Below are 23,866 nucleotides of genomic sequence, written 5' to 3'. Positions count from 1 at the left end.
CCCCCGGCATTCCCGTACCAGAGGCACAAACCAGCCCCCCCCCAGCCAATAAATATGACTGTCTGTGCACTTAAGCCCCCCCTCCTGCATTCCCATACCCAGAGGCACAAACAGCCCGCCCCCCACAGCCCAATTAATAGTGACTGTCTGCTGGCACCTTCAGCCCCCCTGCATTTTCCCAGTACCCCAGAGGCACAAAACAGCCCCCCAGCCAATAAATAGTGACGTGCACCTTACAGCCCCCTCATTCCCAGTACCAGACTCACAAACAAGCCCCCCCCCCCAGCCAATAAATAGTGACTGTCTGTTGCACATTACAGGCCCCCCGGCATTCCCAGTACCCAGCTCACAAACCAGCCCCCCCAGCCCAATAATAGTGACTGTTGTGCACCTTAGCAGCCCCCCGGCATTCCAGTACCCAGAGGCACAACACCCCCCCCCCCAGCCAATAAATAGTGACCTGTCTGTGCACCTACAGCCCCCCTGCATTCCAGTACCCAGGCACAACACCCCCCCCCCAGCCAATAAATTAGTGACTGTCATGTGGCACCTTAACAGCCCCCCTGCATTCAGTACCCGAGGCACAAAACACCCCCCCCCCACCCAATAAATAGGACTGTCTTGGCACCCTTACACCCCCCTGCATTCCCAGTACCAGAGGCACAAAACACCCCCCCCCAGCCCCATAAATAGTGACTTCTTGGCACCTTACAGCCCCCCCGCATTCCCACTACCCAGAGCACAAACACCCCCCCCCCAAGCCCAATAAATAGTGACGTCTTGTGCACTTACAGCCCCACCTGGCATTCCCATACCCAGACTCACAACAGCCCCCCCCAGCCCAATAATAGGACTGTCTGTGGCACATTACAGCAGCCCCCCTGGGCATTCCCGTACCCGATTCACAAACAGCCCTCCCCCAGCCCAATAAAGTGACTGTCTGTGCACCTTACAAGACCCCCCCGGCATTCCCAGTACCCAAGGCACAAACACCCCCCCCCAGCCCAATAAATAGTACTGTCTGTGCACCTTACACCCCCTGCATTCCCAGTACCCAGAGGCACAAACAAGCCCCCCAGCCAATAAATAGTGACTGTCTGGGGCACCTTACCAGCCCCCCCTGCATTCCAGCTACCAGAGGCACAAACAGCCCCCCCCCCGCCAATTTAAATAGACTGTCTGTGTCCCTGTACAGCCCCCCGGCATTCCATACCAGGAGGCACAAACAGCCCCCCCCAGCCCATAAATAGTGACTGTCTGTGCACCTACAGCCCCCCCTGGCTTCAGACCCAGAGGCACAAACAGCCCCCAGCCCAATAAATAGTGCTGTCTGGGCACTTACCAAGCCCCTGGCATTCCACTACCCCACAGATTGCCAGTCCGGCCTGGGTTGTTAACTGTTACAGGTATCAGGCTCCCGTGTAGGGCATTCATCTAGTGGATACAATGTATCAATAAGTGTAATTATAGGCAGGTTAATGGGTATTTATAGAAGGCATGTATATGGGTTATGCAGGTATCAGGGTATTATCAGGCCCAGGGTATATGGGTACTATTAGGCAGTAATGGGGTATATTATAGGCCAGGTATATGGGGTATTATAGCCAGGTATATGGGACTATAGCAGTATATGGGTATATAGCCAGGGTATATGGGTACTATGGGCAGAGTATATGGGTACTATAGGCAGGTTATGGGTATTATAGGCAGGTATATGGGTTTATACGGGCGGTATATTGGGTATTTAGCAGGTAATGGGGTATTATAGGCGGGTATATGGGATTATAGGCAGGTATATGGGGTTATAGGCAGGTTTATGGGTATTATGGGCAGGGATATGGGGTATTAGGGCAGGTATATGTGGTATTATTAGAGCAGGTATATGGGTATTATAGGCAGGGTATTATGGGTATTATAGGCAGATATGGTATTAAGGGCAGATATGGGGTATTTATAGGCAGTATATGTATTATGGCAAGGTATATGGGGTATTATAGCAGGGTATATGGGTCATTACTAGGGCAGGGTATATGGGTATAAGAAGCAGGTATATGGGTTATTATGGGAGGTATATGGGGGTATATAGGCAGGGTTATGGAGGTATTATGGGCAGTACTATGGGTATTATAGGCAGGTATATGGGGTATTTATAGGGCAGGGTATATGGGGTAATTATAGGGCAGGTAGAATGGAAGTGATTGAAATTGGGGTACAAACTAAACGCGCAGGCACATCCCGGGGACGAGAGAAGATCGGTTAGTGGTTAGTGACAGCGGTAATGGTGCAGACGGGAGCCATAGTGCATGAAGGGCGGGGAGGAGCGTGATGGGAGGGGCCGGGAGGGCTTCCGCTCAGGCATCTTCTTCAATTGCAAAGAGGGGACGCAGAGCCGCACAAAAGGAGATCTGAAGCGCTCGCTACACAAACTCCCTGCAGGTTACACACTGCGTGTAGGGCCACACACTCCCTGCAGAGGTTACACACTGACGTGTAGGGCCACACACTCCTGCAGGGTTACAACACTGCGTGTAGGAGCCACACACTCCTGGCAGGGTTACCACATGCGTTAGGGCCCACACATCCCTGCAGGGGGTACACACTGCGGTAGGGCCACCACTCCCTGCAGGAGTACACACTGCGTGTAGGGCGCCAACACACTCCCTGCAGGGGCACACACTGACACCACACTCACTGCTGCAGGGGCCACACACTAACATATATAACCTTGACGGCCACCCCCTGACAAACACTGACAGAAAATGAACACACACACCCCTGAGTGACAACAAACACATGACACAGTGACACCACACACCCCACTGAGTACACAACACCTGACACATGAAACACAGCACCCACTGAGTACACAAACACACTGACACAAGTGACACACACACCCAACTGAGTGACACAAACACACACAGACACACACCCACTGAATGACACAACACACACAGACACACAACCCCACTTCCAGCCACAGTGACAGGCACTTTGCACTTCAGAGGGCGCAGACACACAGAACCAGCTCACACCCACATTTCTACCCTGGGACCCCCAGGGCGACACATTCAATGCCACAATACAGCCTGGGGCACACACTTAAACCCATACATAAAGACCCCCACAACTCCCAGAACCCTCTGCAGGAGGACACAGACTCAAGACCTGTCAGTGGGAATGGATAACTGACGTTGCAGTGAGAGGATGAGGGCCCCCAGTCAGTGAGGCTGTAAGACTTGGCTGGGGGGGGGGGGGGCAGGCTGTTGCTGGTTCTGTTGGCCTAAGGTGTTCTGGACTGGGCAAAACCCCCAGTGAGCTGGGCGCAAGACAAAATGTGACATGCCCCCACCCCCCCAATATCCCCCCCCGACCTACAGCTCAGCCCTATGGGCATATACACCCTACTAGAACAAGGACTGGTAGGGGAACTCCATACTGGGAGGCTAAGGGTTAACCCTTCTGCTTCCCCAATGGGACGCTCAGTAGCGATGCTGCATCTCCCACACTTTGCCTCAGGGTTAATGTTGCTCAGAGAATATTTGTCTATTTCTGCAGAAATATCATTTATTGCAAAAGAAAGTGTTTGAATTGCGTTTTAGTAATTGTCGGGCAGTTTTGTGTTGGCCCGCAGGCGTTGTGTTGGATACAACTGTCAATTGGTGTCAGAGATCCCCTCCGATGGGTTAAAGGGTGTGTGTGGGGATTATCTGGTTTAAACCACCCTTTTGTGACCAGGACACTGCCGACGTGATGAGAATGTCATTGTGGAGTAGTGTTATTGGGTTCCTTGCAGGTGGGGCCCATAGAGCGGCTGGAGGGCCCCAGACACAGGTATTTGCTTACAGGAAAGCTGATCCGGTTGTGGGTCTGTGTCTGGGAATGTATACATTGGTACAACCCATGCCGTGTATATTAGCATTTACTTCTGGGGTTTAAAGGGAAAGTAACAACAAACTATCAGTTATTTGCAGTTGGTCTTTTTATTTTCTCCGTTAACTACGGCCTTGTCTGTTTGCAATTATGGTTGCTATGCCCAGTGTCAGTGCACACCCACGTCCCACCCGGGGGCCAAACCGTTTGTTTTGGTGCAAGATTGTGGCTCAGTGCACCTATCGGACCTGTGTTGCACGGTGCAAACGTTGCACCGGGTTTGTACATCTCGACACGTGGGCAGAAACCTGGGATTGCATTTAGCACTTTCCGCACTATATAGCAGATGGGCCTGGGCTGGAGGTGCTGGGAGTTGTAGTTCAGGCAGCAGCTGGAGGGGCCACTGTAGGAGATCTGATCCTGACCAATATGCTCACTAACGTCAGTGTTTTAATTTGGATTTGCTGAGAATTAACCCACTGACGTTCTCTCTCTCTTGACTTCTGCTGCTCAGAGAGGCAAAATAATCTGTATATTGGGTCTGGTAAATCCATGGGCCCGAGGTGTCTTGAACTGCAACTCCAGCATGCACCGTTAGACACACAGGTTAGACACACCCCCCACTATACTGACAAATGCACTTTTTTCAGTACAGTACCTGTACTTGATCCAACTAAGAAAATTACCCCTTATTGGGGCAGAACAGCCCTATTGGGTTTATTAATGGTTAAATGATTCCCTTTTTCTCTGGTAATAATAAAACAGTACCTGTACTTGATCCCAACTAAGATATAATTACCCCTTATTGGGGCAGAACAGCCCTATTGGGTTTATTTCATGGTTAAATGATTCCCTTTTCTCTGTAATAATAAAACAGTACCTGTACTTGGCCGGGCCCCCCTGCAGGAATATCTTTTGAGGGGGGGCTAAGGTACAGTAGACCCTGCAGTCTGCCCCCCCCCCCCGGCACCTCTGGCTCTGCTGTATATATAGTTACACATATGATATACACAGGTACAAATGCCCCTCCCTGTATAAAAGGGGCTCAGACACAGGTGGGGGGGTATGAGAGGAACAAGAGCCCCTGGGGCCTGAGCTGTGAATGGGCCGGCGGCTGCGGGTCACTGGATTCGCTGGCTCGGGGAGCGCTAGCGCCTGTCGGTGGCCGAGTTCTCACGTTACATGGAAACAGAGGGTCGGGTTACCCCGGGGCAGCAGCTCAGCGGGGGGGGGGGGGGGGGGGGGGGGGGCAGTTCCATGGCAGCAGCGCACGTGTCCCTTATAGGCCCAATATGTCAATATTCCTGCGGCTGAATGGGACAGGGGGGGCCCGGGGGGCTATTAATGCTTATTATTGGTTCTAACAACACAGCAGTATGATCAGGGCCCTACAGATATTGCTGAAATACAACTCCCAGCATCCTCCAGAGTCCAAGCTGACCTTCCCTGGTGGTAAAGGGGTGGGTTCACCCTTAAATTAACTGTTGAATTCCCTATTCCTAGCAACTTTGCAATTGGTCTTTATTGTTTTTTAATTATTTGCCTTTCGACTTCTACATCTTTGCAGCTTTCAAATGGGGGTCGCTGACCCCGGCAGCCAAAACCTATTGTTCTACTAAAAGTTCATATTTGTCTATAGATTTAATAGTGGCCCCCGTGGCCCCCATGGCAAATACCCCCCCCCCTTGCCCCACCCCCTCCCTCGCCTCTTGTATTCCTGTCGATTCACTTTACCACAAGAGACAGAGATTTCGCACGTAAAGTCGTTCAGTTCTGCACGACCGACAGGGAGCAGGAAATTCTGGTTCCGACTCTGTGTTTTGCCCCTTAGGGATCCACTAATGCAGAACCGACCCACCCGCGTCCCACGGGGCCCGGAAATCTCCTGCTGTGACCTGTCTGGGGACCAACCTTGTGTCGCACTCGCCCCGGGGGAAAGGCAGACAGACTTTGTTTGGCCACTTACCTGCATTGTGTTGGCAAACAGTAGCCCCATAGTTACAGCACATTCCCCGAGTAATTACCGGACACAGGAACTGACAATCACACGTCCCTGGGATATTAGCAGTCACTGAGGGGTTCTGTGCCCCCCATATAAAGGCACAAGGCTGCAGGCTGAGTTATACAGGGAACTCTGAGTATCACTCATGTATTATAAGGGATAATGTACCCCCTACTGTAAATGATAAGGATATTAGCAGTCACTGAGGGGTCTGGTGCCCCCCATATAAAGGCACAAGGCTGCAGGCTGAGTTATACAGGGAAACTCTGAGTATCACTCATGTATTATAAGGGATAATGTACCCCCTACTTGTAAATGATAAGGATATTAGCAGTCACTGAGGGTTCTGTGCCCCCCATATAAAGGCACAAGGCTGCAGGCTGAGTTATACAGGGAACTCTGAGTATCACTCATGTATTATAAGGGATAATGTACCCCCTACTGTAATGATAAGGATGTTAGCAGGTCACTGAGGGGTTCTGTGCCCCCCATATAAAAGGCACAAGCTGCAGGCTGAGTTATACAGGGGAACTCTGAGCTATCACTCATGTATTATAAGGGATTAATGTACCCCTACTGTAAAATGATAAGGATATTAGCAGGTCACTGAGGGGTTCTGTGCCCCCCATATAAAAGGCACAAGGCTGGCAGGGCTGAGTTATACAGGGAACTCTGAGTATCAACTCATGTATTATAAGGATAATGTACCCCCTACTGTAAATGATAAGGATATTAGCAGTCACTGAGGGGTTCTGTGCCCCCATATAAAGGCACAAGGCTGCAGGCTGAGTTATACAGGAACTCTGAGTATCACTCATGTATTATAAGGGATAATGTACCCCCTACTGTCAAATGATAAGGATATTAAGCAGTCACTGAGGGTTCTGTGCCCCCCATATAAAGGCACAAGGCTGCAGGCTGAGTTATACAGGGAACTCTGAGTATCACTCATGTATTATAAGGGATAATGTACCCCCTACTGTAAATGATAAGGATATTAGCAGTCACTGAGAGGTTCTGTGCCCATATAAAGGCACAAGGCTGCAGGCTGAGTTATACAGGGAACTCTGAGTATCACTCATGTATTATAAGGGATAATGTACCCCCTACTGTAAATGATAAGGATATTAGCAGTCACTGAGAGGTTCTGTGCCCATATAAAGGCACAAGGCTGCATATAGAGACACATTTTACCTTCCCCTGCATCAGCTATAAGTTACAATGTGAGTGAAGGGTTGAACTTGATTGATGTGAGTGGTTTTTGCCCCTCGGTTACTATGTTATTACTTTATGTTGTACTTACTCACCAGGCAGTTTGTGTTGCCGCTCTCGCTCCCATTATTACTAACAGAGAGGTCGCAGGGAGTTTGGTACTAAAGACAGTGCTCAGGGCCCCTCTGTTATTAAACAGCCAGAGGCCGGGGCAGCGCAGGTTGGTGGGAAAAGGATCGGGGGGAGGAAATAACCCTGCGGAATAAACTGACACTTCATTTCCTGCGGTTTCTCTGTAACATCAATAGATCCTGATATTATGTTGCCAATAAGAACCTCTTGTTCTGCAGGTAATTCCTGAGAAGCGTAAACTCATTATTGTCCCATCGTGTCTGTATATCTATATATCCCCCCCGGCCAGTAGGGGCATCAGCAACTATGGGGCAGATTTACTTTCACTCATGGTTGGTCTGCACATAAATCACTAGGTTTGGTTTATTTAGGGCACAAACAGAGGCAAGATGGGGACAGTAGCAAGATGGACAAGAGGCAAGATAGAGGATGGACAGTAGGGCAGATGGAGACAGTAGGCAAGATGACAGTAGGCAAGATGAACAGTAGGGCAAGATGGAACAGTAGGCAAGATGGGACAGTAGGGCAAATGGACAGTAGGCAAGATGGAGACGAAGTAGAGACAAGATGGGGACAGTAGGCAAGATGGACAGTAGGGCAAATTGAGACAGTAGGGCAAGATGGGGACAGTAGGCAAGATGAAACATTAGGCAAGATGGAGACAGTAGGGCAAGATGGAACAGTAGGCAAGATGGGACAGTAGGCAGATGAGACAGTAGGCAAGATGGAGACAGTAGGCAAGAATTGGAACAGATAGCAAGATGGAGAGACAGTAGGACAGATGGGACAGTAGGCAAGATGGAGACAGTAGGCAGATTAGACGTGGCAAGATGGACAAGTAGCAAATGGAGAAGTGGACAAGATGAGACAGTAGGGCAAGATGATACAGTAGGACAAGATGGGGACAGTAGGCAAGATGGAGACAGTAGAACAAGATGGAGACAGTAGGCAGATGAGACAGTAGGCAAGATGGGGGGGAAAAAAGTAGGGCAAGATGAGACAGTAGGACAAGTGGAGACAGTAGGGCAAATGGACGACGTAGGACAAGTAGAACAGTTGGCAAGATGGAAGACAGTAGACAAGATGGACAAGACAGTGACACAGTATAGGCAAGATGAGACAGTAGGCAAGAGAGACAGTAGACAAGATGAACAGTAGGCAGTGGGTGGCACAACTGTAGGGGATATAATACAAATAAAGCTTTAGGACAATACCCCACTGAGGGTGAGGGATTACAGGCTCCTTACCCTGTTTTCCCGAAAATAGGACATCCTCCGAAAGTAAGGCCCCCCCCTGATTTTTCACCCCCTCGGAAAATAAGGCACCCCCCGAAAATAAGACACCCACCCAAACGATGGAATAAATGTGTACTGTATTCTTCTTCATGGAAAAATAAGACATCTCCTGAAAATAAGTCCTAGTGCATATTTTGGAGCTTAAAAAAATATAAGACAGTGTCTTATTTTCGGGGAAACACGGTATCAATATTTATTAGAGTGGGATTTCCTATATAAATCTCAGCCCAGAACCTGAACAGAACCAGCATTAGGAGCCATCCCATAATATCCAGTCAATGAATGATCCGGTCCTGATTCTAATGTATAATCTTTGTTTGCCGGTCGGGTTTCTGGGGTTGCGGCCCAGTTGCTTTAAACATAAGCAAAATAGGGGTTCGGGCCTCTCGGTTCTGTGGCCGCAGTGTTATTATATTACATAGGGACAGCAGATAGAGCCTTGATTGGCCAATCCAATCACCTTGTTTATTTGGGTTTCTAATGTCATTAATTACAGTAAATCTGTCCCTAAGGCGACTGGGCTCCTAGTGCAGCTCCCCATCCCCCATCCCCATGTCTGTGCTGCTTGGAACCGACCCAGTGGTACCAGGGTTATTAGGGTATCGTAGTATTGGCCAGGCCCAGGATAAGGCGGGTTCTAAAGGGCCCCAATATTTATAAAAAATTGAACTGTTAAACCAATTGCACTTTAGCATTTTTCAAAGGTGAAACTCCCACCACCTTCTAACAGACTCCAACTACTGTACTGTGGTGCTGGGAGTGTTAGTCCAAAACTAAAGGCAAACACTGATATTGTCTTTCCCTGTCTCCATCTTGCCCTACGGTCCCCCATTTGCCCTACTGTCTCCATCTTGCCCTACTGTCTCATCTTGCCCTACTGTCTCCATCTTGCCCTTACTGTCCCCATTCTTGCCCTACTGTTCCCCATCTTACCCTACTGTCTCCATCTTGCCCTACTGTCCCATCTTGTCATACTGTCTCCATCTTGTCCTACTGTCTCCATCTTGCCCTACTCCCAATCTTGTCCTACGTCTCCATCTTTGTCTACTGTCTCCATCTTGTCCTACTGTCTCCTCTTGCCACTTACTGTCCCCATCTTGTCCTACATGTCTCAATCTGTCCTTCTTGTCTTCCATCTTGCCCTACTGTCCTCCATCTTCCCTACTTCCCCATCTTCCCCTCTGTCTCCATCTTCCCTACTGTCCCATCTGCCCTACTGTCTCCCATCTTGCCCTACTGTCTCATCTTGCCCTACTGTTCTCCATCTTGCCCTACATTCCCCATCTTGCCCCTACTGTCCCATCTTGCCCTACTGTCCCCATCTGGCGCCGACGTTCTACCATCTTGCCCTACTGTCTCCATCTTCCTACTGTCCCCATCTTGCCCTGCTGTCTCCATCTTGCCTTGCTGTCTCCATCTTGCCCTGCTGCTCCATCTTGCCCTTGCTGTCTCCATCTGAGCCCTCTGTCTCCATCTTCCCTTTACTGTCTCATCTTTCCCTACTGTCTCCCATCTTCCCTACTGTCTCCATCTTGCCTACTGTCTCCATCATTCCCTCCCTCCCCTGCCCCTCCCTGCTGTTCTCCATCTGCCCTGCTGTCTCCATCTTGCCCTACTGTCTCCATCTTGCCCGCTGTCTCCATTCTTGCCCTGGCTGTCCCATGCTTGCTCTGCTGTCTCCTCTGCCCTACTTGTCTCCATTCTTGTCCTGCTGTCTCCATCTTGCCCTGCTGTCTCCATTCTTGCCCTGCGTCCCATCTTGCCCTGCTGTTCCATCTTAGCCCTGCTGTCTCCATCTTGCCCCTGCTGTCTCCATCTATGCCCTGCTGTCTCCATTCTTGCCCTGCCTGTCTCCATCTATGCCCTGCTGTCTCCCATCTTGCCCTGCTGTCTCCATCTTGCCCTACTGTCTCCATCTTCCTGCGTTCCATCTTGCCCTGCTTCTCCATCTTGCCCTACTGTCTCCATCTGGCCCTACTTGTCCCCATCTTGCTCTACTGTCCCATCTTCCTACTGTCTTCCATCTGCCCTACTGTCTCCATCTTCCCCTACTGTCTCCATCTTCCCTACTTCTCCTCTTGCCCTACTCATCTTTGCCCTACGTCTCCATCTTAGCCCTACTGTCTCCCATCTTCCCTACTGTCTACCATCTTCCCCTACTGTCTCCATCTGCCCCTACTGTCCCATCTTCCCCTACATGTCCCCATCTTCCCTACTTCTCCATCTTGCCTAACTGTCTCCATCTTGCCCTACTGTCTCCATCTTTGCCCTACTGTCCCCATCTTGCCCTTACTGTCTCCATCTTGCCCTACTGTTCCCATCTTGCCCTACTGTACCCCATCTTGCCCACTGTCTCCATCTTGCCCTACTGTTCCCATCTTGCCTGACTGTCCCATCTGCCCTTACTGTCTCCCATTCTTGCCCTAACTGTCTCCATTTTGCGTACTTGTCTCCATCTTGCCGTATCTTGTCTCCATCTTGCCACTGTCTCCATTCTGGCCCTACTATCCCATCTTTGCCCTTACGTGTCCCATCTTGCCCTACTGTCCCCATCTGCCCTACTTGTCTCCATCTGCACCTACTGTCTCCATCTTGCTACTGTCCCCATCTTGCCCTACTGTCTCCATCTTGCACCTTACTGTCTCCATCTTGCCCTACTTCTCCATCTTGCCCTACTGTCCCATCTTGCCTACTGTCCCCATCTTGCCCTACAGTCTCCATCTGCCATATGTCTCCTCTTCCTTTACTTCCCCATCTTGCCTACTGTCTCCATCTTGCCCTACTGTTCCATCTTGCCCTACTGTCTCCATCATGCCTTACTTCCCCATTCTTGCCCTAACGTCTCCATCTTTGCCCTTGACTGTCTCCATCTTGCCTCTGTCTCCATCTTGCCCTACTGTCTCCATCTTGCCCTACTGTCTCCATCTTCCCTACCTACAGTTGTGGGGCCCTGAAGTCCAACCCCAATTTAACCCTCCCCCCATGTAAAAAAAGCACTGATATTATTATTTTATGCTGAAGGGGTTGTTACAAGTGATGGGGTGAGATTCTGCCCTGGGTGGGGTATATTGGTATAATGGATCCATGGTGCTGTCTGCATTTCCATCCTGGGGTGGATGAGTTGCTCGGGGAGTGCTGGGGGGGGGCTGCTGGAAGTGTGGGGATGCTGGGTGGGGCTCTGCGGGAGTTAGATGGGGCTGCTGGGGAGTGGCTGGAGGGGAGTCTGGAGGCAGCAGGGCTGCTGGGGTTTCTGGATGCCCTACGACCCTGATTGGCAAGCTTATTATGCTCCTTACTTATGATCATTCTCGATAATGTTTGCAGCAGGCCCTGGAGTTGTTGGCCTATTTATTAGAACAAATCAATTACATTTTTATTGCCCTGGTAGAACCCCGGCTGCTTTATACCAGTAGGGCCCGCGGCAGCCTTGGCTCACAGGGTAACACGCTGCTCTATGGCATCTCTTTAAAGGGCATATTAAACCAAATTCTTGTTTTTTGGCATAAAAGAAAATGTCATTCTGAGCAACTTTATAACATCCATTAAAGGAGACATATTGGATAAAGGAAACCCCTAACCCTGTAGCAATAGTGAATTATTACCGGTGCTGGTTTCCTTTGCTAAACATTAACCCTATCTGTAACCAATGAGCCCCTTTATGGAGCTCCTATAGTCCGTCTCAGTCCCTGGTGGGTTTCCACATGAGGGGTGGGCGTGTCCAACTGTCCCTGCCAAGAGCACAGTAAGCCATCACAGCCCTGCAGTCACACAAGCACAGGACAGGCTTCAGTTCCCTATCATTCAGCCTAGCTGCATGATTGGTTCCCTTCCTACAGTGCAGGGGTACGGAGGGCCGCCAGCCCCAGCTCATCCAGAGAATTCAGCCAGCAGGAAGTGGCACAGATGGCGGGGGCTAGTGGGGTTTTGGGGGAATTTCTCAATAAATCAGTCAGAAACACAACTTTTTAAAGCACAATCCTTCTGTATCTAGAGGAGTATAATTCCCTGGGACATTGTTATTTTTTATAGGATGTGTCTCCTTTAATAATGTTGTGACTACAGACACAATGTATGGTCAGTCCAGGCAAGAATCCATTTCCCACAATGCCTTGCATAAATCTGTTATTCTCCCAGGTCAGAGCACGCAAGGTATTATGGGATACTTGGGATACGGTGTCAGGAGTCAGGGCCAGCAGTGCAGAGAATATCATTTATATTTAATATATATTTATGGGAAACTTAGTTGCAGATTTAGGGTGGGGATCCCCATTAACGAATCTACTATACACACTCCCCTACAGCTGCAGGCCTTACTATTGCCTTGCCTTACTATACACACTCCCCTACAGTTTGCAGCCTTGCTATGCCTTGCCTTACTATACACACTCCCCTACAAGCCTGCAGGCCTTGCTATGCCTTGCCTTTACTATACACACTCCCCTACAGCGCAGGCCTTTGCTATTGCCTTGCCTTACTATACACACTCCCACAGCCTGCAGCCTTACTATTATATGCCTTACTATACACAACTCCCCTACAGCTGCAGGCCTTACTATTGCCTTGCTTACTTACACACTCCCCTACAGCTGCAGGCCTTGCTATTGCCTTGCCTTACTATACACACTCCCCTACAGCTGCAGGCCTTACTATTGCCTTGCCTTACTATACACACTCCCCTACAGCTGCAGGCCTTGCTATTGCCTTGCCTTACTATACACACTCCCCTACAGCTGCAGGCCTTACTATTGCCTTGCCTTACTATACACACTCCCCTACAGCTGCAGGCCTTACTATTGCCTTGCCTTACTATACACACTCCCCTACAGCTGCAGGCCTTACTATTGCCTTGCCTTACTATACACACTCCCTACCAGCTGCAGGCCTTACTATTCCCTTGCCTTACTATACACACTCCCCTACAGCTGCAGGCCTTACTATTGCCTTGCCTTACTCATTACACCCTCCCCCTACAGCTGCAGGCCTTGCTATTGCCTTGCCTTCTATACACACTCCCTACAGCTTGCAGGCCTTCTCATTCCTTGCCTTACTATTACACACTCCCCTTACAGCTCAGGCCTTACTATTCCTTGCCTTACTATACACACTCCCCTACAGCTGCAGCCTTACTATTGCCTTGCCCTTACTATACACACTCCCCTACAGCTGCAGGCCTTGCTATTAGCCTTGCCTTTACTATACAATCCCGATACAGCTTGCACCTACTATTTGCCTGCCTTACATACACACTCCCCTACAGCTGCAGGCCTTACTATTGCCTTGCCTTACTATACACACTCCCCTACAGCTGCAGGCCTTGCTATTGCCTTGCCTTACTATACACACTCCCCTACAGCTGCAGGCCTTGCTATTGCCTTGCCTTACTATACACACTCCCCTACAGCTGCAGGCCTTACTATTGCCTTGCCACTATACACAACTTTCCCCTACAGTGCCAGCCTTGCTTATTGCCTTGCCCTTACTATACACCACTCCCCTAAGCTGCAGGCCCTTGCTATTGCCGTGCCTACATGATACACACCCCCTACAAGTGCAGGGCCTTGCTATTGCCGGCCTTACTCATACACACGCCCCTACAGCTGCAGCCTTGCTATTCCTTGCCTTACTATACACACTCCCCTACAGCTGCATGCCTTGCTATTTGCCTTGCCTACTATTACACACTCCCCTACGCTGCAGGCCTACTATTGCCTTGCCTTACTATACACACTCCCCTACAGCTGCAGGCCTTGCTATTGCCTTGCCTTACTATACACACTCCCCTACAGCTGCAGGCCTTGCTATTGCCTTGCCTTACTATACACACTCCCCTACAGCTGCAGGCCTTGCTATTGCCTTGCCTTACTATACACACTCCCCTACAGCTGCAGGCCTTGCTATTGCCTTGCCTTACTATACACACTCCCCTACAGCTGCAGACCTTATTTGCCATTGCCTTACCATACACACTCCACTACAAGCTGCGCCTTGCTATTGACCTTGCCTTACATTACCACTCCCATACGAGCTGCAGGGCTGCATTGCCTTGGCCTACCATACACACTCCCTACGCTTGCAGGCCTTACTATTTGGGCCTTGCCTTACTATACACCACTCCCCACAGCTGAGGCCTTACTATTGCCTTGCCTTTACTAACACACTCCACTACAGCTTGAGGCCTTACTATTGCCGTGCCTTACTATACACACTCCCCTTACAGCTGCCAGGGCCTTACTATTGCTTGCCTTACTTACACATCCTACAGCTGCAGCCTTACTATTGCCTTGCCTTACTTATACACACTCCCCTACAGCTGGCAGGCTTACTATTTGCCTTGCCCTTACTATAACACACTCCCCTACAGCTTGCAGCCTTACTTTGCCTTTTGCCTTACTATACACAACCCTACAGCTGCAGGCCTTACTCGTTGCCTTACTATACACACCCGTGCCCTCCTCGGGCACAGATAAATGCCCCAGCAAAGCCGCTTGCACCCAGACATTGGCCAATCCAGTTTAAACCCAATGGGTGCCCAATGAGAAGAATCATGCCCTTTGTGCTGATTTCCCTGAGGCCGGGGGGGGGGGCACGGAGTTACGCAGAAAGGAGGGGGGGATTGCGGGGAGCGCATTCGCCTCTATATACGATGACCTTGCCCGGGCCCCAAAGCGAAAGGAAACAAATGAAGGAAGATCTATTATCTTGGGACGGAGGTAATGGGGCCAATTCCAGCTGTAAAGGGCAACTTGACCCTCCTTTATTCCTTCCCTTTAATTTAGTAGTTACTGCGACATCGGGGGAGACGGGATGATTCCTGTGTTAGGGTTTTGTTTCTCTGCCCCAAGCCTTATCAAATTAATATTTCCCCCCAGGAATTGCACATTTCTGCCCAATAACCAATGGCTGAGCCCTTATTAGGGTTTGGAGCCAATTAGCTCGTGGGGCCCCCCAGCATTAACAGGGGCCCCTTAAGGGGAAATGCAAATAAAAGAAACAGGTTCAGCTTGGGGGGCCCCACATGACATACTGTTCCTCCAGACTTGGGCATTTACCCAGCATCCCTTGGATTCCCCCCACAGGACATGTGCCCAGTGCCCCCGATTACCCTGACCGTGCTGCTGGCCGTAGTTTGGGGAGCATCCTGCGATTGGCCTCGTCCTATTGGCCGTATTGCGAAGCTGCTCGTTACCATTCACGACCGCGCCGGGAATTCTCCAGGGTTTCAGATGCGATGCGCACAGAGGGCCAGAATGAGATGGTGAGATGGGGGGGGCGGGGTGGGGAGCATTGAGATGGGGGGCGGGAGATATTGAGATGGCGGGGGGGGAGATATAGGATTGGTTGAGATGGGGGAGGGAGATATGAGATGGTGAGATGGGGGGGGAGGCATATTACAGTGATGGTGAGGTATGTTGGGGGGAGATATGAAGATGGTGAGATGGGGGGGGGAGATATTGAGGATGTGAGATGGTTGGGGGGAGATATGAGATGGGGGGGAGTATGAGATGGTTGAGATTGGGGGGGGGGTATATGAGATGGGGGGGGAGATATGAGATGGTAGATGGGCGGGGAGAATATGAGATTGGTGAGCGATGGGGTGGGTGGGAGATATGAGATGGTGAGACAGTCTAGGGGGAGCAGGCGCATACTGAGCCATGCTCAGGCGCCAGCGCCGTGTGCGCGTCATCAATAATACTTATGAGTGGACTAGGTCGATCGCCTCCACTGCCGCAATCGTGAGTATCGGGGCGTACACTCTACTCGGATCCTCATACCCATGATCGTCGCTGGGGCTGGAGAGCTATATGATAGCACGCGAACGCGTCCTGCGAGATGGGGTCGGGGAGGCCGCTGAGTAATCAGCCAGCGGATGCCGCCGCGCCGGCACATTAGCCTTCCTCCTCTAGCAGCTTTGCATCTACCGCCAGCCCTCCACCGCACATTATGGGGGGAAGTATCGCAGCGCGATGATCTATCCAGCCGTCGAAGCACCCTAACTCTCTCCCTTTCGGAGTGGGGAGATATGATCGAGACATGGTAGACGCATGTTCGGGAGCGGCGACGGAGATCATCCTGCACCGCGCTCCCATTGCGCCGCTTCGGCGGGGTACGGTTATACTCTGGACTCTGCTCTCTGAGCCATTCTCCGCGGGGCCGGCCCGTGAGCATCTCATGATCTCATACGGCGTGAGAGTACGACTCCCACTTGCATACGACCGAAGTCAGGCTCCCCCATCCTTGGCCCCGATTCCGCTCCGCAGAGGGTGGCGATGATCCTCATCCCGACGCCATGGGCTGGGCGCCAGCATGCTCAACGATGATATCCTTGCTCAGATCCGCATCGTGCGCGGGGGCCAATATTCGCAAGTCCTCGCATGACGCGCGTCACGGTCGCCATCGCACTATGACCGTGACTCTGCGCCGCTCGAATGGACAGTCTGTGCGTGCGCGGGAGAATTATGAGATGGGGGGGGAGATATGAGATGGTGAGAGGGGGGGGCATGATATGAGATGGGATCTACAGCTTTGGGGCGCGGGAGATACTGAGCCCATGGGGGAGTAGACTATTGATTCCGCCATCCGGCGTTGCACGACCGTCCTGCACGGACGAGTTCCTCTCCAGCCGCTCATCCAAGCGCCTCCGCTATTCCCCCATGCGTACGATATCGCGCGGTAACGTGGGGCTGCGGACGATCTATATGCAGTACTGGTGGGGGGAGATGTGAGATGGGGGGGGGCGATATGAGGCATGGGGGGGAAGATATCCTCGAGATGGTGAGATGTGTCGCGTGCGCGCACCTGCGAGACGCAGTATGAGCATGCGTTGAGATCGGCGGCGGGGGAGGATATTGAGATCCGGGCGGGAGCACTGATCGACTGTCTCGGGTGGCGGCACCCGAGTAGTGATATGACACGGGCGCTGGCACGGGTCATGACGTATGGTCCGACGATCTGCTCCGGCTATCGTCGCGATGCCGCACCTATATCGCATCTGTGGGGGGGCGGGACTGGGACGATATGACGCACACTAGGTTGAGATTGGAGGGGGAATGGATGGGCGCTGGGGGAGATAGAGATGCTGGGCGTGGGAGACTATTTGAGATCTCGTTGGGTGGGCGGCAGATACTGATGATGGTCGAGCGCAATCGTGGGGGCGAGATCCTACTCTCTTCGCTCATATCTCCCTATAGCCCGTCGCGTCACCAGCTCGCTTGCCCATACCCCCTGCAAACAGCACATCGTCTACGCGCCTCACGAACCTGCATCCAGTACCTTTCCCCATCACTGCGCACCTCCCGCTTCCGTCCTCAGCTCCCCGCCGCTCGCCATGATCATCCGCACGATCACCACCCATTCCGCCATTCTCACTCGACCTCCCATTCGCTCTTCACCTGTACTCAGCTGCTGCGCCTGCGTCCACTCCTACCTACTTCGTCACGATCGGCCGAGACTTCTACGACGTCCCCCACTCTCTTCCGCCTCGCAGTCCTGCTCCGCTCTCCACGCGACGCCGCGCCCCCGCGCTCCCCCTCAATGCCACCTCCCTGTGGCCATCCACTCACACTCCCTGCCACCTCCTCGGCGTCGTGTCGCTCCTCTCCCGCATCCGCATCCCGACTGCTCGATCACTACTCAGACGTTACTCCGCTCCGATACGAGCCTCGACACCACCTATCCGCCCTTCACCAATCACGCCATCCCACACATCGTCTCTGCCGCATCAGAACCCTGGCTGCCCTACCCTGCAACCTGATATGCCGGCAAGGCTATATCTCTCCCATCGACTCACATCGTCACGATCGATCTTCACAGACCCTATCCACGTCGTGCCGGCCTCCACATCTCACCTCTACCGCCCCGTAACCTCACGGCCTAAGCCTACCACATCTACTGATCGATCACTACGCCGGCTATCGCGCTGCAGACCATCACGCCGCCATCGCGCACGCCCTATTCCTAGTACCCTCAAGCTAGCATTGAACGGCACTCGTCTCGCACTCACAGACCCGACTCCCTGGCACCATGAGTTGATATGTATGCACTGTCCTGAGGGGTGCTCAGGATAACATCATTGAGAGTGTCGCGGGGGGAGATATGAAATGGTGAGATGGGGGGATATGAGATGGGGGAGATATGAGATGTGGGGGGACATATTGAGATGGGGTGGAGGAGAAGTGTAGATTGGGGGGGAGCATATGAGATGTTGTGGAGGGGGGAGATTATGAGATGTGGGGGTTCGGCGTGAGACGATATGAGATGTGAGATGGGGGGAGATATGATGTGGGGGGGTGAGATATGAGATGTGCGGGGGGGAGATATGAGATGTGGGGGGGAAGATATTTGAGATGGTGAGATGGGGGGGAAGAGTTGATGTGGGGGGAGAGATATGAGATTGGGGGGGAGATATGAAATGGTGAGATTGGGCGGGGAATATGAGATGGGGGAGATATAGATGTGGGGACATATGAGATGGGAGGAGATATGAGATGGGGGGGGAGATATGAGATGGGGGGAGGGAGATATGAGATGTGGGGGGGGAATATGAGTGATGAGATGGGCTGGGGAGATATGATGTTGAGGGGGGAGAGATATGAGATTGGGGGGGGGAGATATGAAATTGGTTGAGATGGGGAATATGAGAGGGAGATATGAGATGTGGGACATATGAGATGGGAGGAGATATGAGATGGGGGGGGAGATATGAGATGTGGGGGGGGGAGATATTGAGATGGAGAGGAGGAGATATTGAGATGTGGGGGGGAGATATGAAGATGTGGAGGGCGGGAGGATATGAGATTATGGGGGGGACATATTGAGATGGGGGAGGAGATATGAGATGGGGGGAGATTTGGGTGAGAATGAGATGGCAGGGGTGGGGAATATGAGACTGTGGGGGGACATATGAGATGGGGAGGAGATATGAGGATGGGAGGGAGATATGAGGGGAAAATGGGGGGGGGGGGGGGAGATATGAGATGGGGGGAGATATGAGATGTGGGGGGGGTTATGAGATGTTGGGGACATATAAGATGGGGGAGATATGAGATGGTTGGAGATATGAGATGGTTGGAGATATGAGATGGGGGAGGAGATATGAGATGGGGGGGGGTTTTGAGATGTTGGGGGGGGTATGAGATGTTGGAGGGACATATGAGATGGGGGAGGAGATATTGATTCAGTTGCAGATTGGGATCCACTGGACCAATCATCTCTTTTACTCATATTGAAAGGTCTGACTGAATATGAAGCGGAATCTGAGCTTTAAAGGGGAACTAAACCCACTCACTCCCATTACTTGGGCCCCATAAGTGTCTCCTTGTCTCCCCAGGCATCGAACCCGCTGTACCGGCCGGCGGTCTCTACGCACAACGTGGATGAGATGTACAGCATGCTGAGCAAGTCCTACAACGGAACCACATAGGGACTGGGCCCAGGGAGGTTCTGGCACATAGAGAAGTTCTGATCCAGTTGGGGGAGATCAGGCATTTGCACAAATATGGGCTCCGCGCTGGGCACCTCTGCCCTCCCCTGGCCCAATAGCCAATAGGCACCGGCCAACATTCTGCTTAACCAGCTGATACCGCTAATGACTGGACCTGGCTGATCCACAGAGCTTACACTCTCCAACTCCCTGCAACCCTTATGGAGAGGAACGTGCCCGAGGGAGAGCCAAATGGACCATTGGTTTAAGCCCCGCTGTGGGCTCGGTACAGAACCATTTGGATCAGATGTGGGATTGGAGCAAACGGCACAATTGATTCTCATTGGTCGCGGAATTTTTATAAACATTTTCTATAAATTTTTGACAAACTTTGTCAAAATTTCCTTTAGATTTTATACTAGAGATTTTAACTAATTCGGTAGCCACGCCCCTCCCCCAGCGCGAGCCCATTACTGACCCCGAGGTTTAAACTCCTGGGGGGTAGAATGAAGGGGAACTGCCCGGGACGCTCATGTTTGGGGGGGGGGGGGGTTGTTTTATAAGAAAATATTTGGACTTTTTGCAACTTTTGTAATAACCTTAAATTAATAAAGATCAGAAATCCTTGTTTTTGTCTCTTGGTCGGAGGTAAAATTAAAGGGGAAGTACAAAAGGGGCAAATTGCACCAATGGAATCTCTTATCCAGTAAGAAACTCCCAGCACCCTCAGCTTCCCCGCCCCCTGGGCTGGACCCAATCACTTCGGCAAGGAAGGGAAATAGGGCAACACCCCCAAGATTGTGCCCAAATGGTACCAAACGGCATCGGAATAAGATAAACCATTGCCCTCTTGGGGGGCAATAAAGCTGTGAGGCAATTGGATCACTTGCCAGAATCAGCCTATTGGTTTCTTCTTGGCTTTCTCTATGGAGCCCCGGCATCCACACCCCCAAGTGTATCTGGGGCCAATCACTTCACACTGTCCGACCCAGTATCCAATCAGATTGCATTGGCCAGCGTGGGAATGGTCAAGGCCACACCCACAGCTTCCAGGGATCGTTGTTTATCTACAGGGGTGGGATAAACCTGCCGAGGGGCTTCATTGTCATCTGCAGTCTTTGCAGCAACGCCGGCTTCCAAGGATTTTAGCAGAGTTTCTCCTCCGTTTGCTGCACGCTCCCCCTAGTGGCAGCTGGAAGTATCAGTAATTCTGTATATATTTCCCCTTTATCCTTAGAAAAGAAATGTCTGGTTGATACAAAAACATTCCGGGGCCACAATGTGTCGGTTTGTGGTAATTAGGCAGCGCTGGATATGGAGCTCGTTAATTTCTGGGAGTTAACGAGTAGCAAAGAAGTTAATAACGCGGAACCGCCCAATCATGCACTGGCGTAGGGCGACTCCACTGGCACCAAATAATCCCCCCCAAACTGCCCCTCAGCTACTGGGGTACCCCCCCACCCTCATTCATTAACCCTTTATTATATCCATGAGCTGAACCTGACTCACATCCCCTGGGGCTGCCATAAGAGATAGTGGGGGGCCCCCATATACCCAACTTTGCCCCTTTAGCAGTAGTCTGGCCCCCCTAAAGGAGTCCTGCCCATCCCACACCCGCTACGCTGTCCCAGTTGCCCCCCCAGCTGCTATTTCAGCTCGTGCCAATGCTGTTGGTTTGGGGGGGTCACAGGCAGCTCGTTCCCCATAAAGAAGCTTTAAATGCCCCTCTAAAGGCCAAGTTAACTGCCATTCATTTGGGTTTTATTTCCCTTTATTCTGCCCCAAGCCGGGGGCCCCTCCCACCTCACTCCAGAGCTGTAAAATAACACTGAGTTTCCCCTTTAATTTCTTTTTCCCCACGAAGGAAACTGGTTTGGGAGCGTCTCTGCCCATTAACCCCGCGCGCCAGGAGCCGCCCAATGACGCTCACCCAGATGCAGGGCGTCTCCCTGTCACCCCGGGGGGAAGGAAACATCAGCTGGAGCGGCGCCCGGGCAACTGGGTGCAATAAACCTTCTGTAGCGCACGACTCCCAGCGACAGGGCTGCCGGGAATCCCAGCTACTCGGGCACCTGGTACTGATGTATAGCTGGGAATGCCCCTGCAGGTACCCACCCCCCTCCCTGCACTCCTGCTATTTACACAATATGTTCCTTTTAGTTGTCACTATATCAGCAGTTACTCACTGCCAGTATCCGCAGCTCATTATACAGAAGGAGAATATCTATGTTAATAAATAGCAGTATCATGAATGTGTAACAGGAGCGCCCCCCAGTGGCAGAAAGTGCCCCCCCAGTGCTTTTCCATTCAGTTCTCAGTATTTTAAGCACTTTATGAACTCCCTCCCCCCCTAGGGGGGACTGACCCATAAACACGTCGGTACCATTAGTACAGTTTGGGCCTAGGGGGAACTGACCCATAAACACGTCGGTACCATTAGTACAGTTTGGGCCTAGGGGGGACTGACCCATAAACACGTCGGTGCCATTAGTACAGTTTGGGCCTAGGGGGGACTGACCCATAAACACGTCACTGCCATTAGTACAGTTTGGGCCTAGGGGGGACTGACCCATAAACACGTCACTGCCATTAGTACAGTTTGGGCCTAGGGGGGACTGACCCATAAACACGTCACTGCCATTAGTACAGTTTGGGCCTAGGGGGGACTGACCCATAAACACGTCACTGCCATTAGTACAGTTTGGGCCTAGGGGGACTGACCCATAAACACGTCGGTACCATTAGTACAGTTTGGGCCTAGGGGGACTGACCCATAAACACGTCGGTGCCATTAGTACAGTTTGGGCCTAGGGGGACTGACCCATAAACACGTCGGTGCCATTAGTACAGTTTGGGCCTGGGGGGACTGACCCATAAACACGTCACTGCCATTAGTACAGTTTGGGCCTAGGGGGGACTGACCCATAAACACGTCACTGCCATTAGTACAGTTTGGGCCTAGGGGGGACCGACCCATAAACACGTCACTGCCATTAGTACAGTTGGGCCTAGGGGGACCTGACCCATAAACACGTCACTGCCATTAGTACAGTTTGGGCCTAGGGGGACCGACCCATAAACACGTCACTGCCATTAGTACAGTTTGGGCCTAGGGGGACCGACCCATAAACACGTCACTGCCATTAGTACAGTTTGGGCCTAGGGGGGACCGACCCATAAACACGTCACTGCCATTAGTACAGTTTGGGCCTAGGGGGACCGACCCATAAACACGTCACTGCCATTAGTACAGTTTGGGCCTAGGGGGGACCGACCCATAAACACGTCACTGCCATTAGTACAGTTTGGGCCTAGGGGGGACCGACCCATAAACACGTCACTGCCATTAGTACAGTTTGGGCCTAGGGGGACCTGACCCATAAACACGTCACTGCCATTAGTACAGTTTGGGCCTAGGGGGACCGACCCATAAACACGTCACTGCCATTAGTACAGTTTGGGCCTAGGGGGGACCGACCCATAAACACGTCGGTGCCATTAGTACAGTTTGGGCCTAGGGGAGACTGACCCATAAACACATCACTACCATTAGTACAGTTTGGGCCTAGGGGGACTGACCCATAAACACGTCACTGCCATTAGTACAGTTTGTGGCCTAGGGGGGACTGACCCATAAACACGTCGGTGCCATTAGTACAGTTTGGCCTAGGGGGGACCGACCCATAAACACGTCACTGCCATTAGTACAGTTTGGCCTAGGGGGGACCGACCCATAAACACGTCACTGCCATTAGTACAGTTTGGGCCTAGGGGGGACCGACCCATAAACACGTCGGTGCCATTAGTACAGTTTGGGCCTAGGGGGACTGACCCATAAACACATCACTACCATTAGTACAGTTTTGGGCCTAGGGGGACTGACCCATAAACACGTCACTGCCATTAGTACAGTTGGCCCTTAGGGGGGACTGT

At 51.7% G+C, this 23,866-nt stretch overlaps 1 protein-coding gene across 1 annotated transcript in view; it reads left to right on the top strand.

Annotated features, from left to right (window-relative positions):
• The window catches only part of itgb5 (integrin subunit beta 5), a gene marked incomplete in the record, with an annotated part of 87,981 nt that extends 67,422 nt beyond the window's left edge, over positions 1-20,559 (top strand). Inside the window, 1 exon segment of the mRNA NM_001142232.1 lies at positions 19,841-20,559. Within this exon segment, the coding sequence (NP_001135704.1) occupies positions 19,841-19,933 (93 nt within the window).
• Positions 20,560-23,866: the final 3,307 nt, after the last annotated feature.

The sequence above is a fragment of the Xenopus tropicalis genome, chromosome 9 (genome assembly GCF_000004195.4).
Source record: "Xenopus tropicalis strain Nigerian chromosome 9, UCB_Xtro_10.0, whole genome shotgun sequence".
Taxonomy (NCBI): Eukaryota; Metazoa; Chordata; class Amphibia; order Anura; family Pipidae; genus Xenopus; species Xenopus tropicalis.
This window is presented reverse-complemented; position numbering and strand designations above follow the sequence as displayed.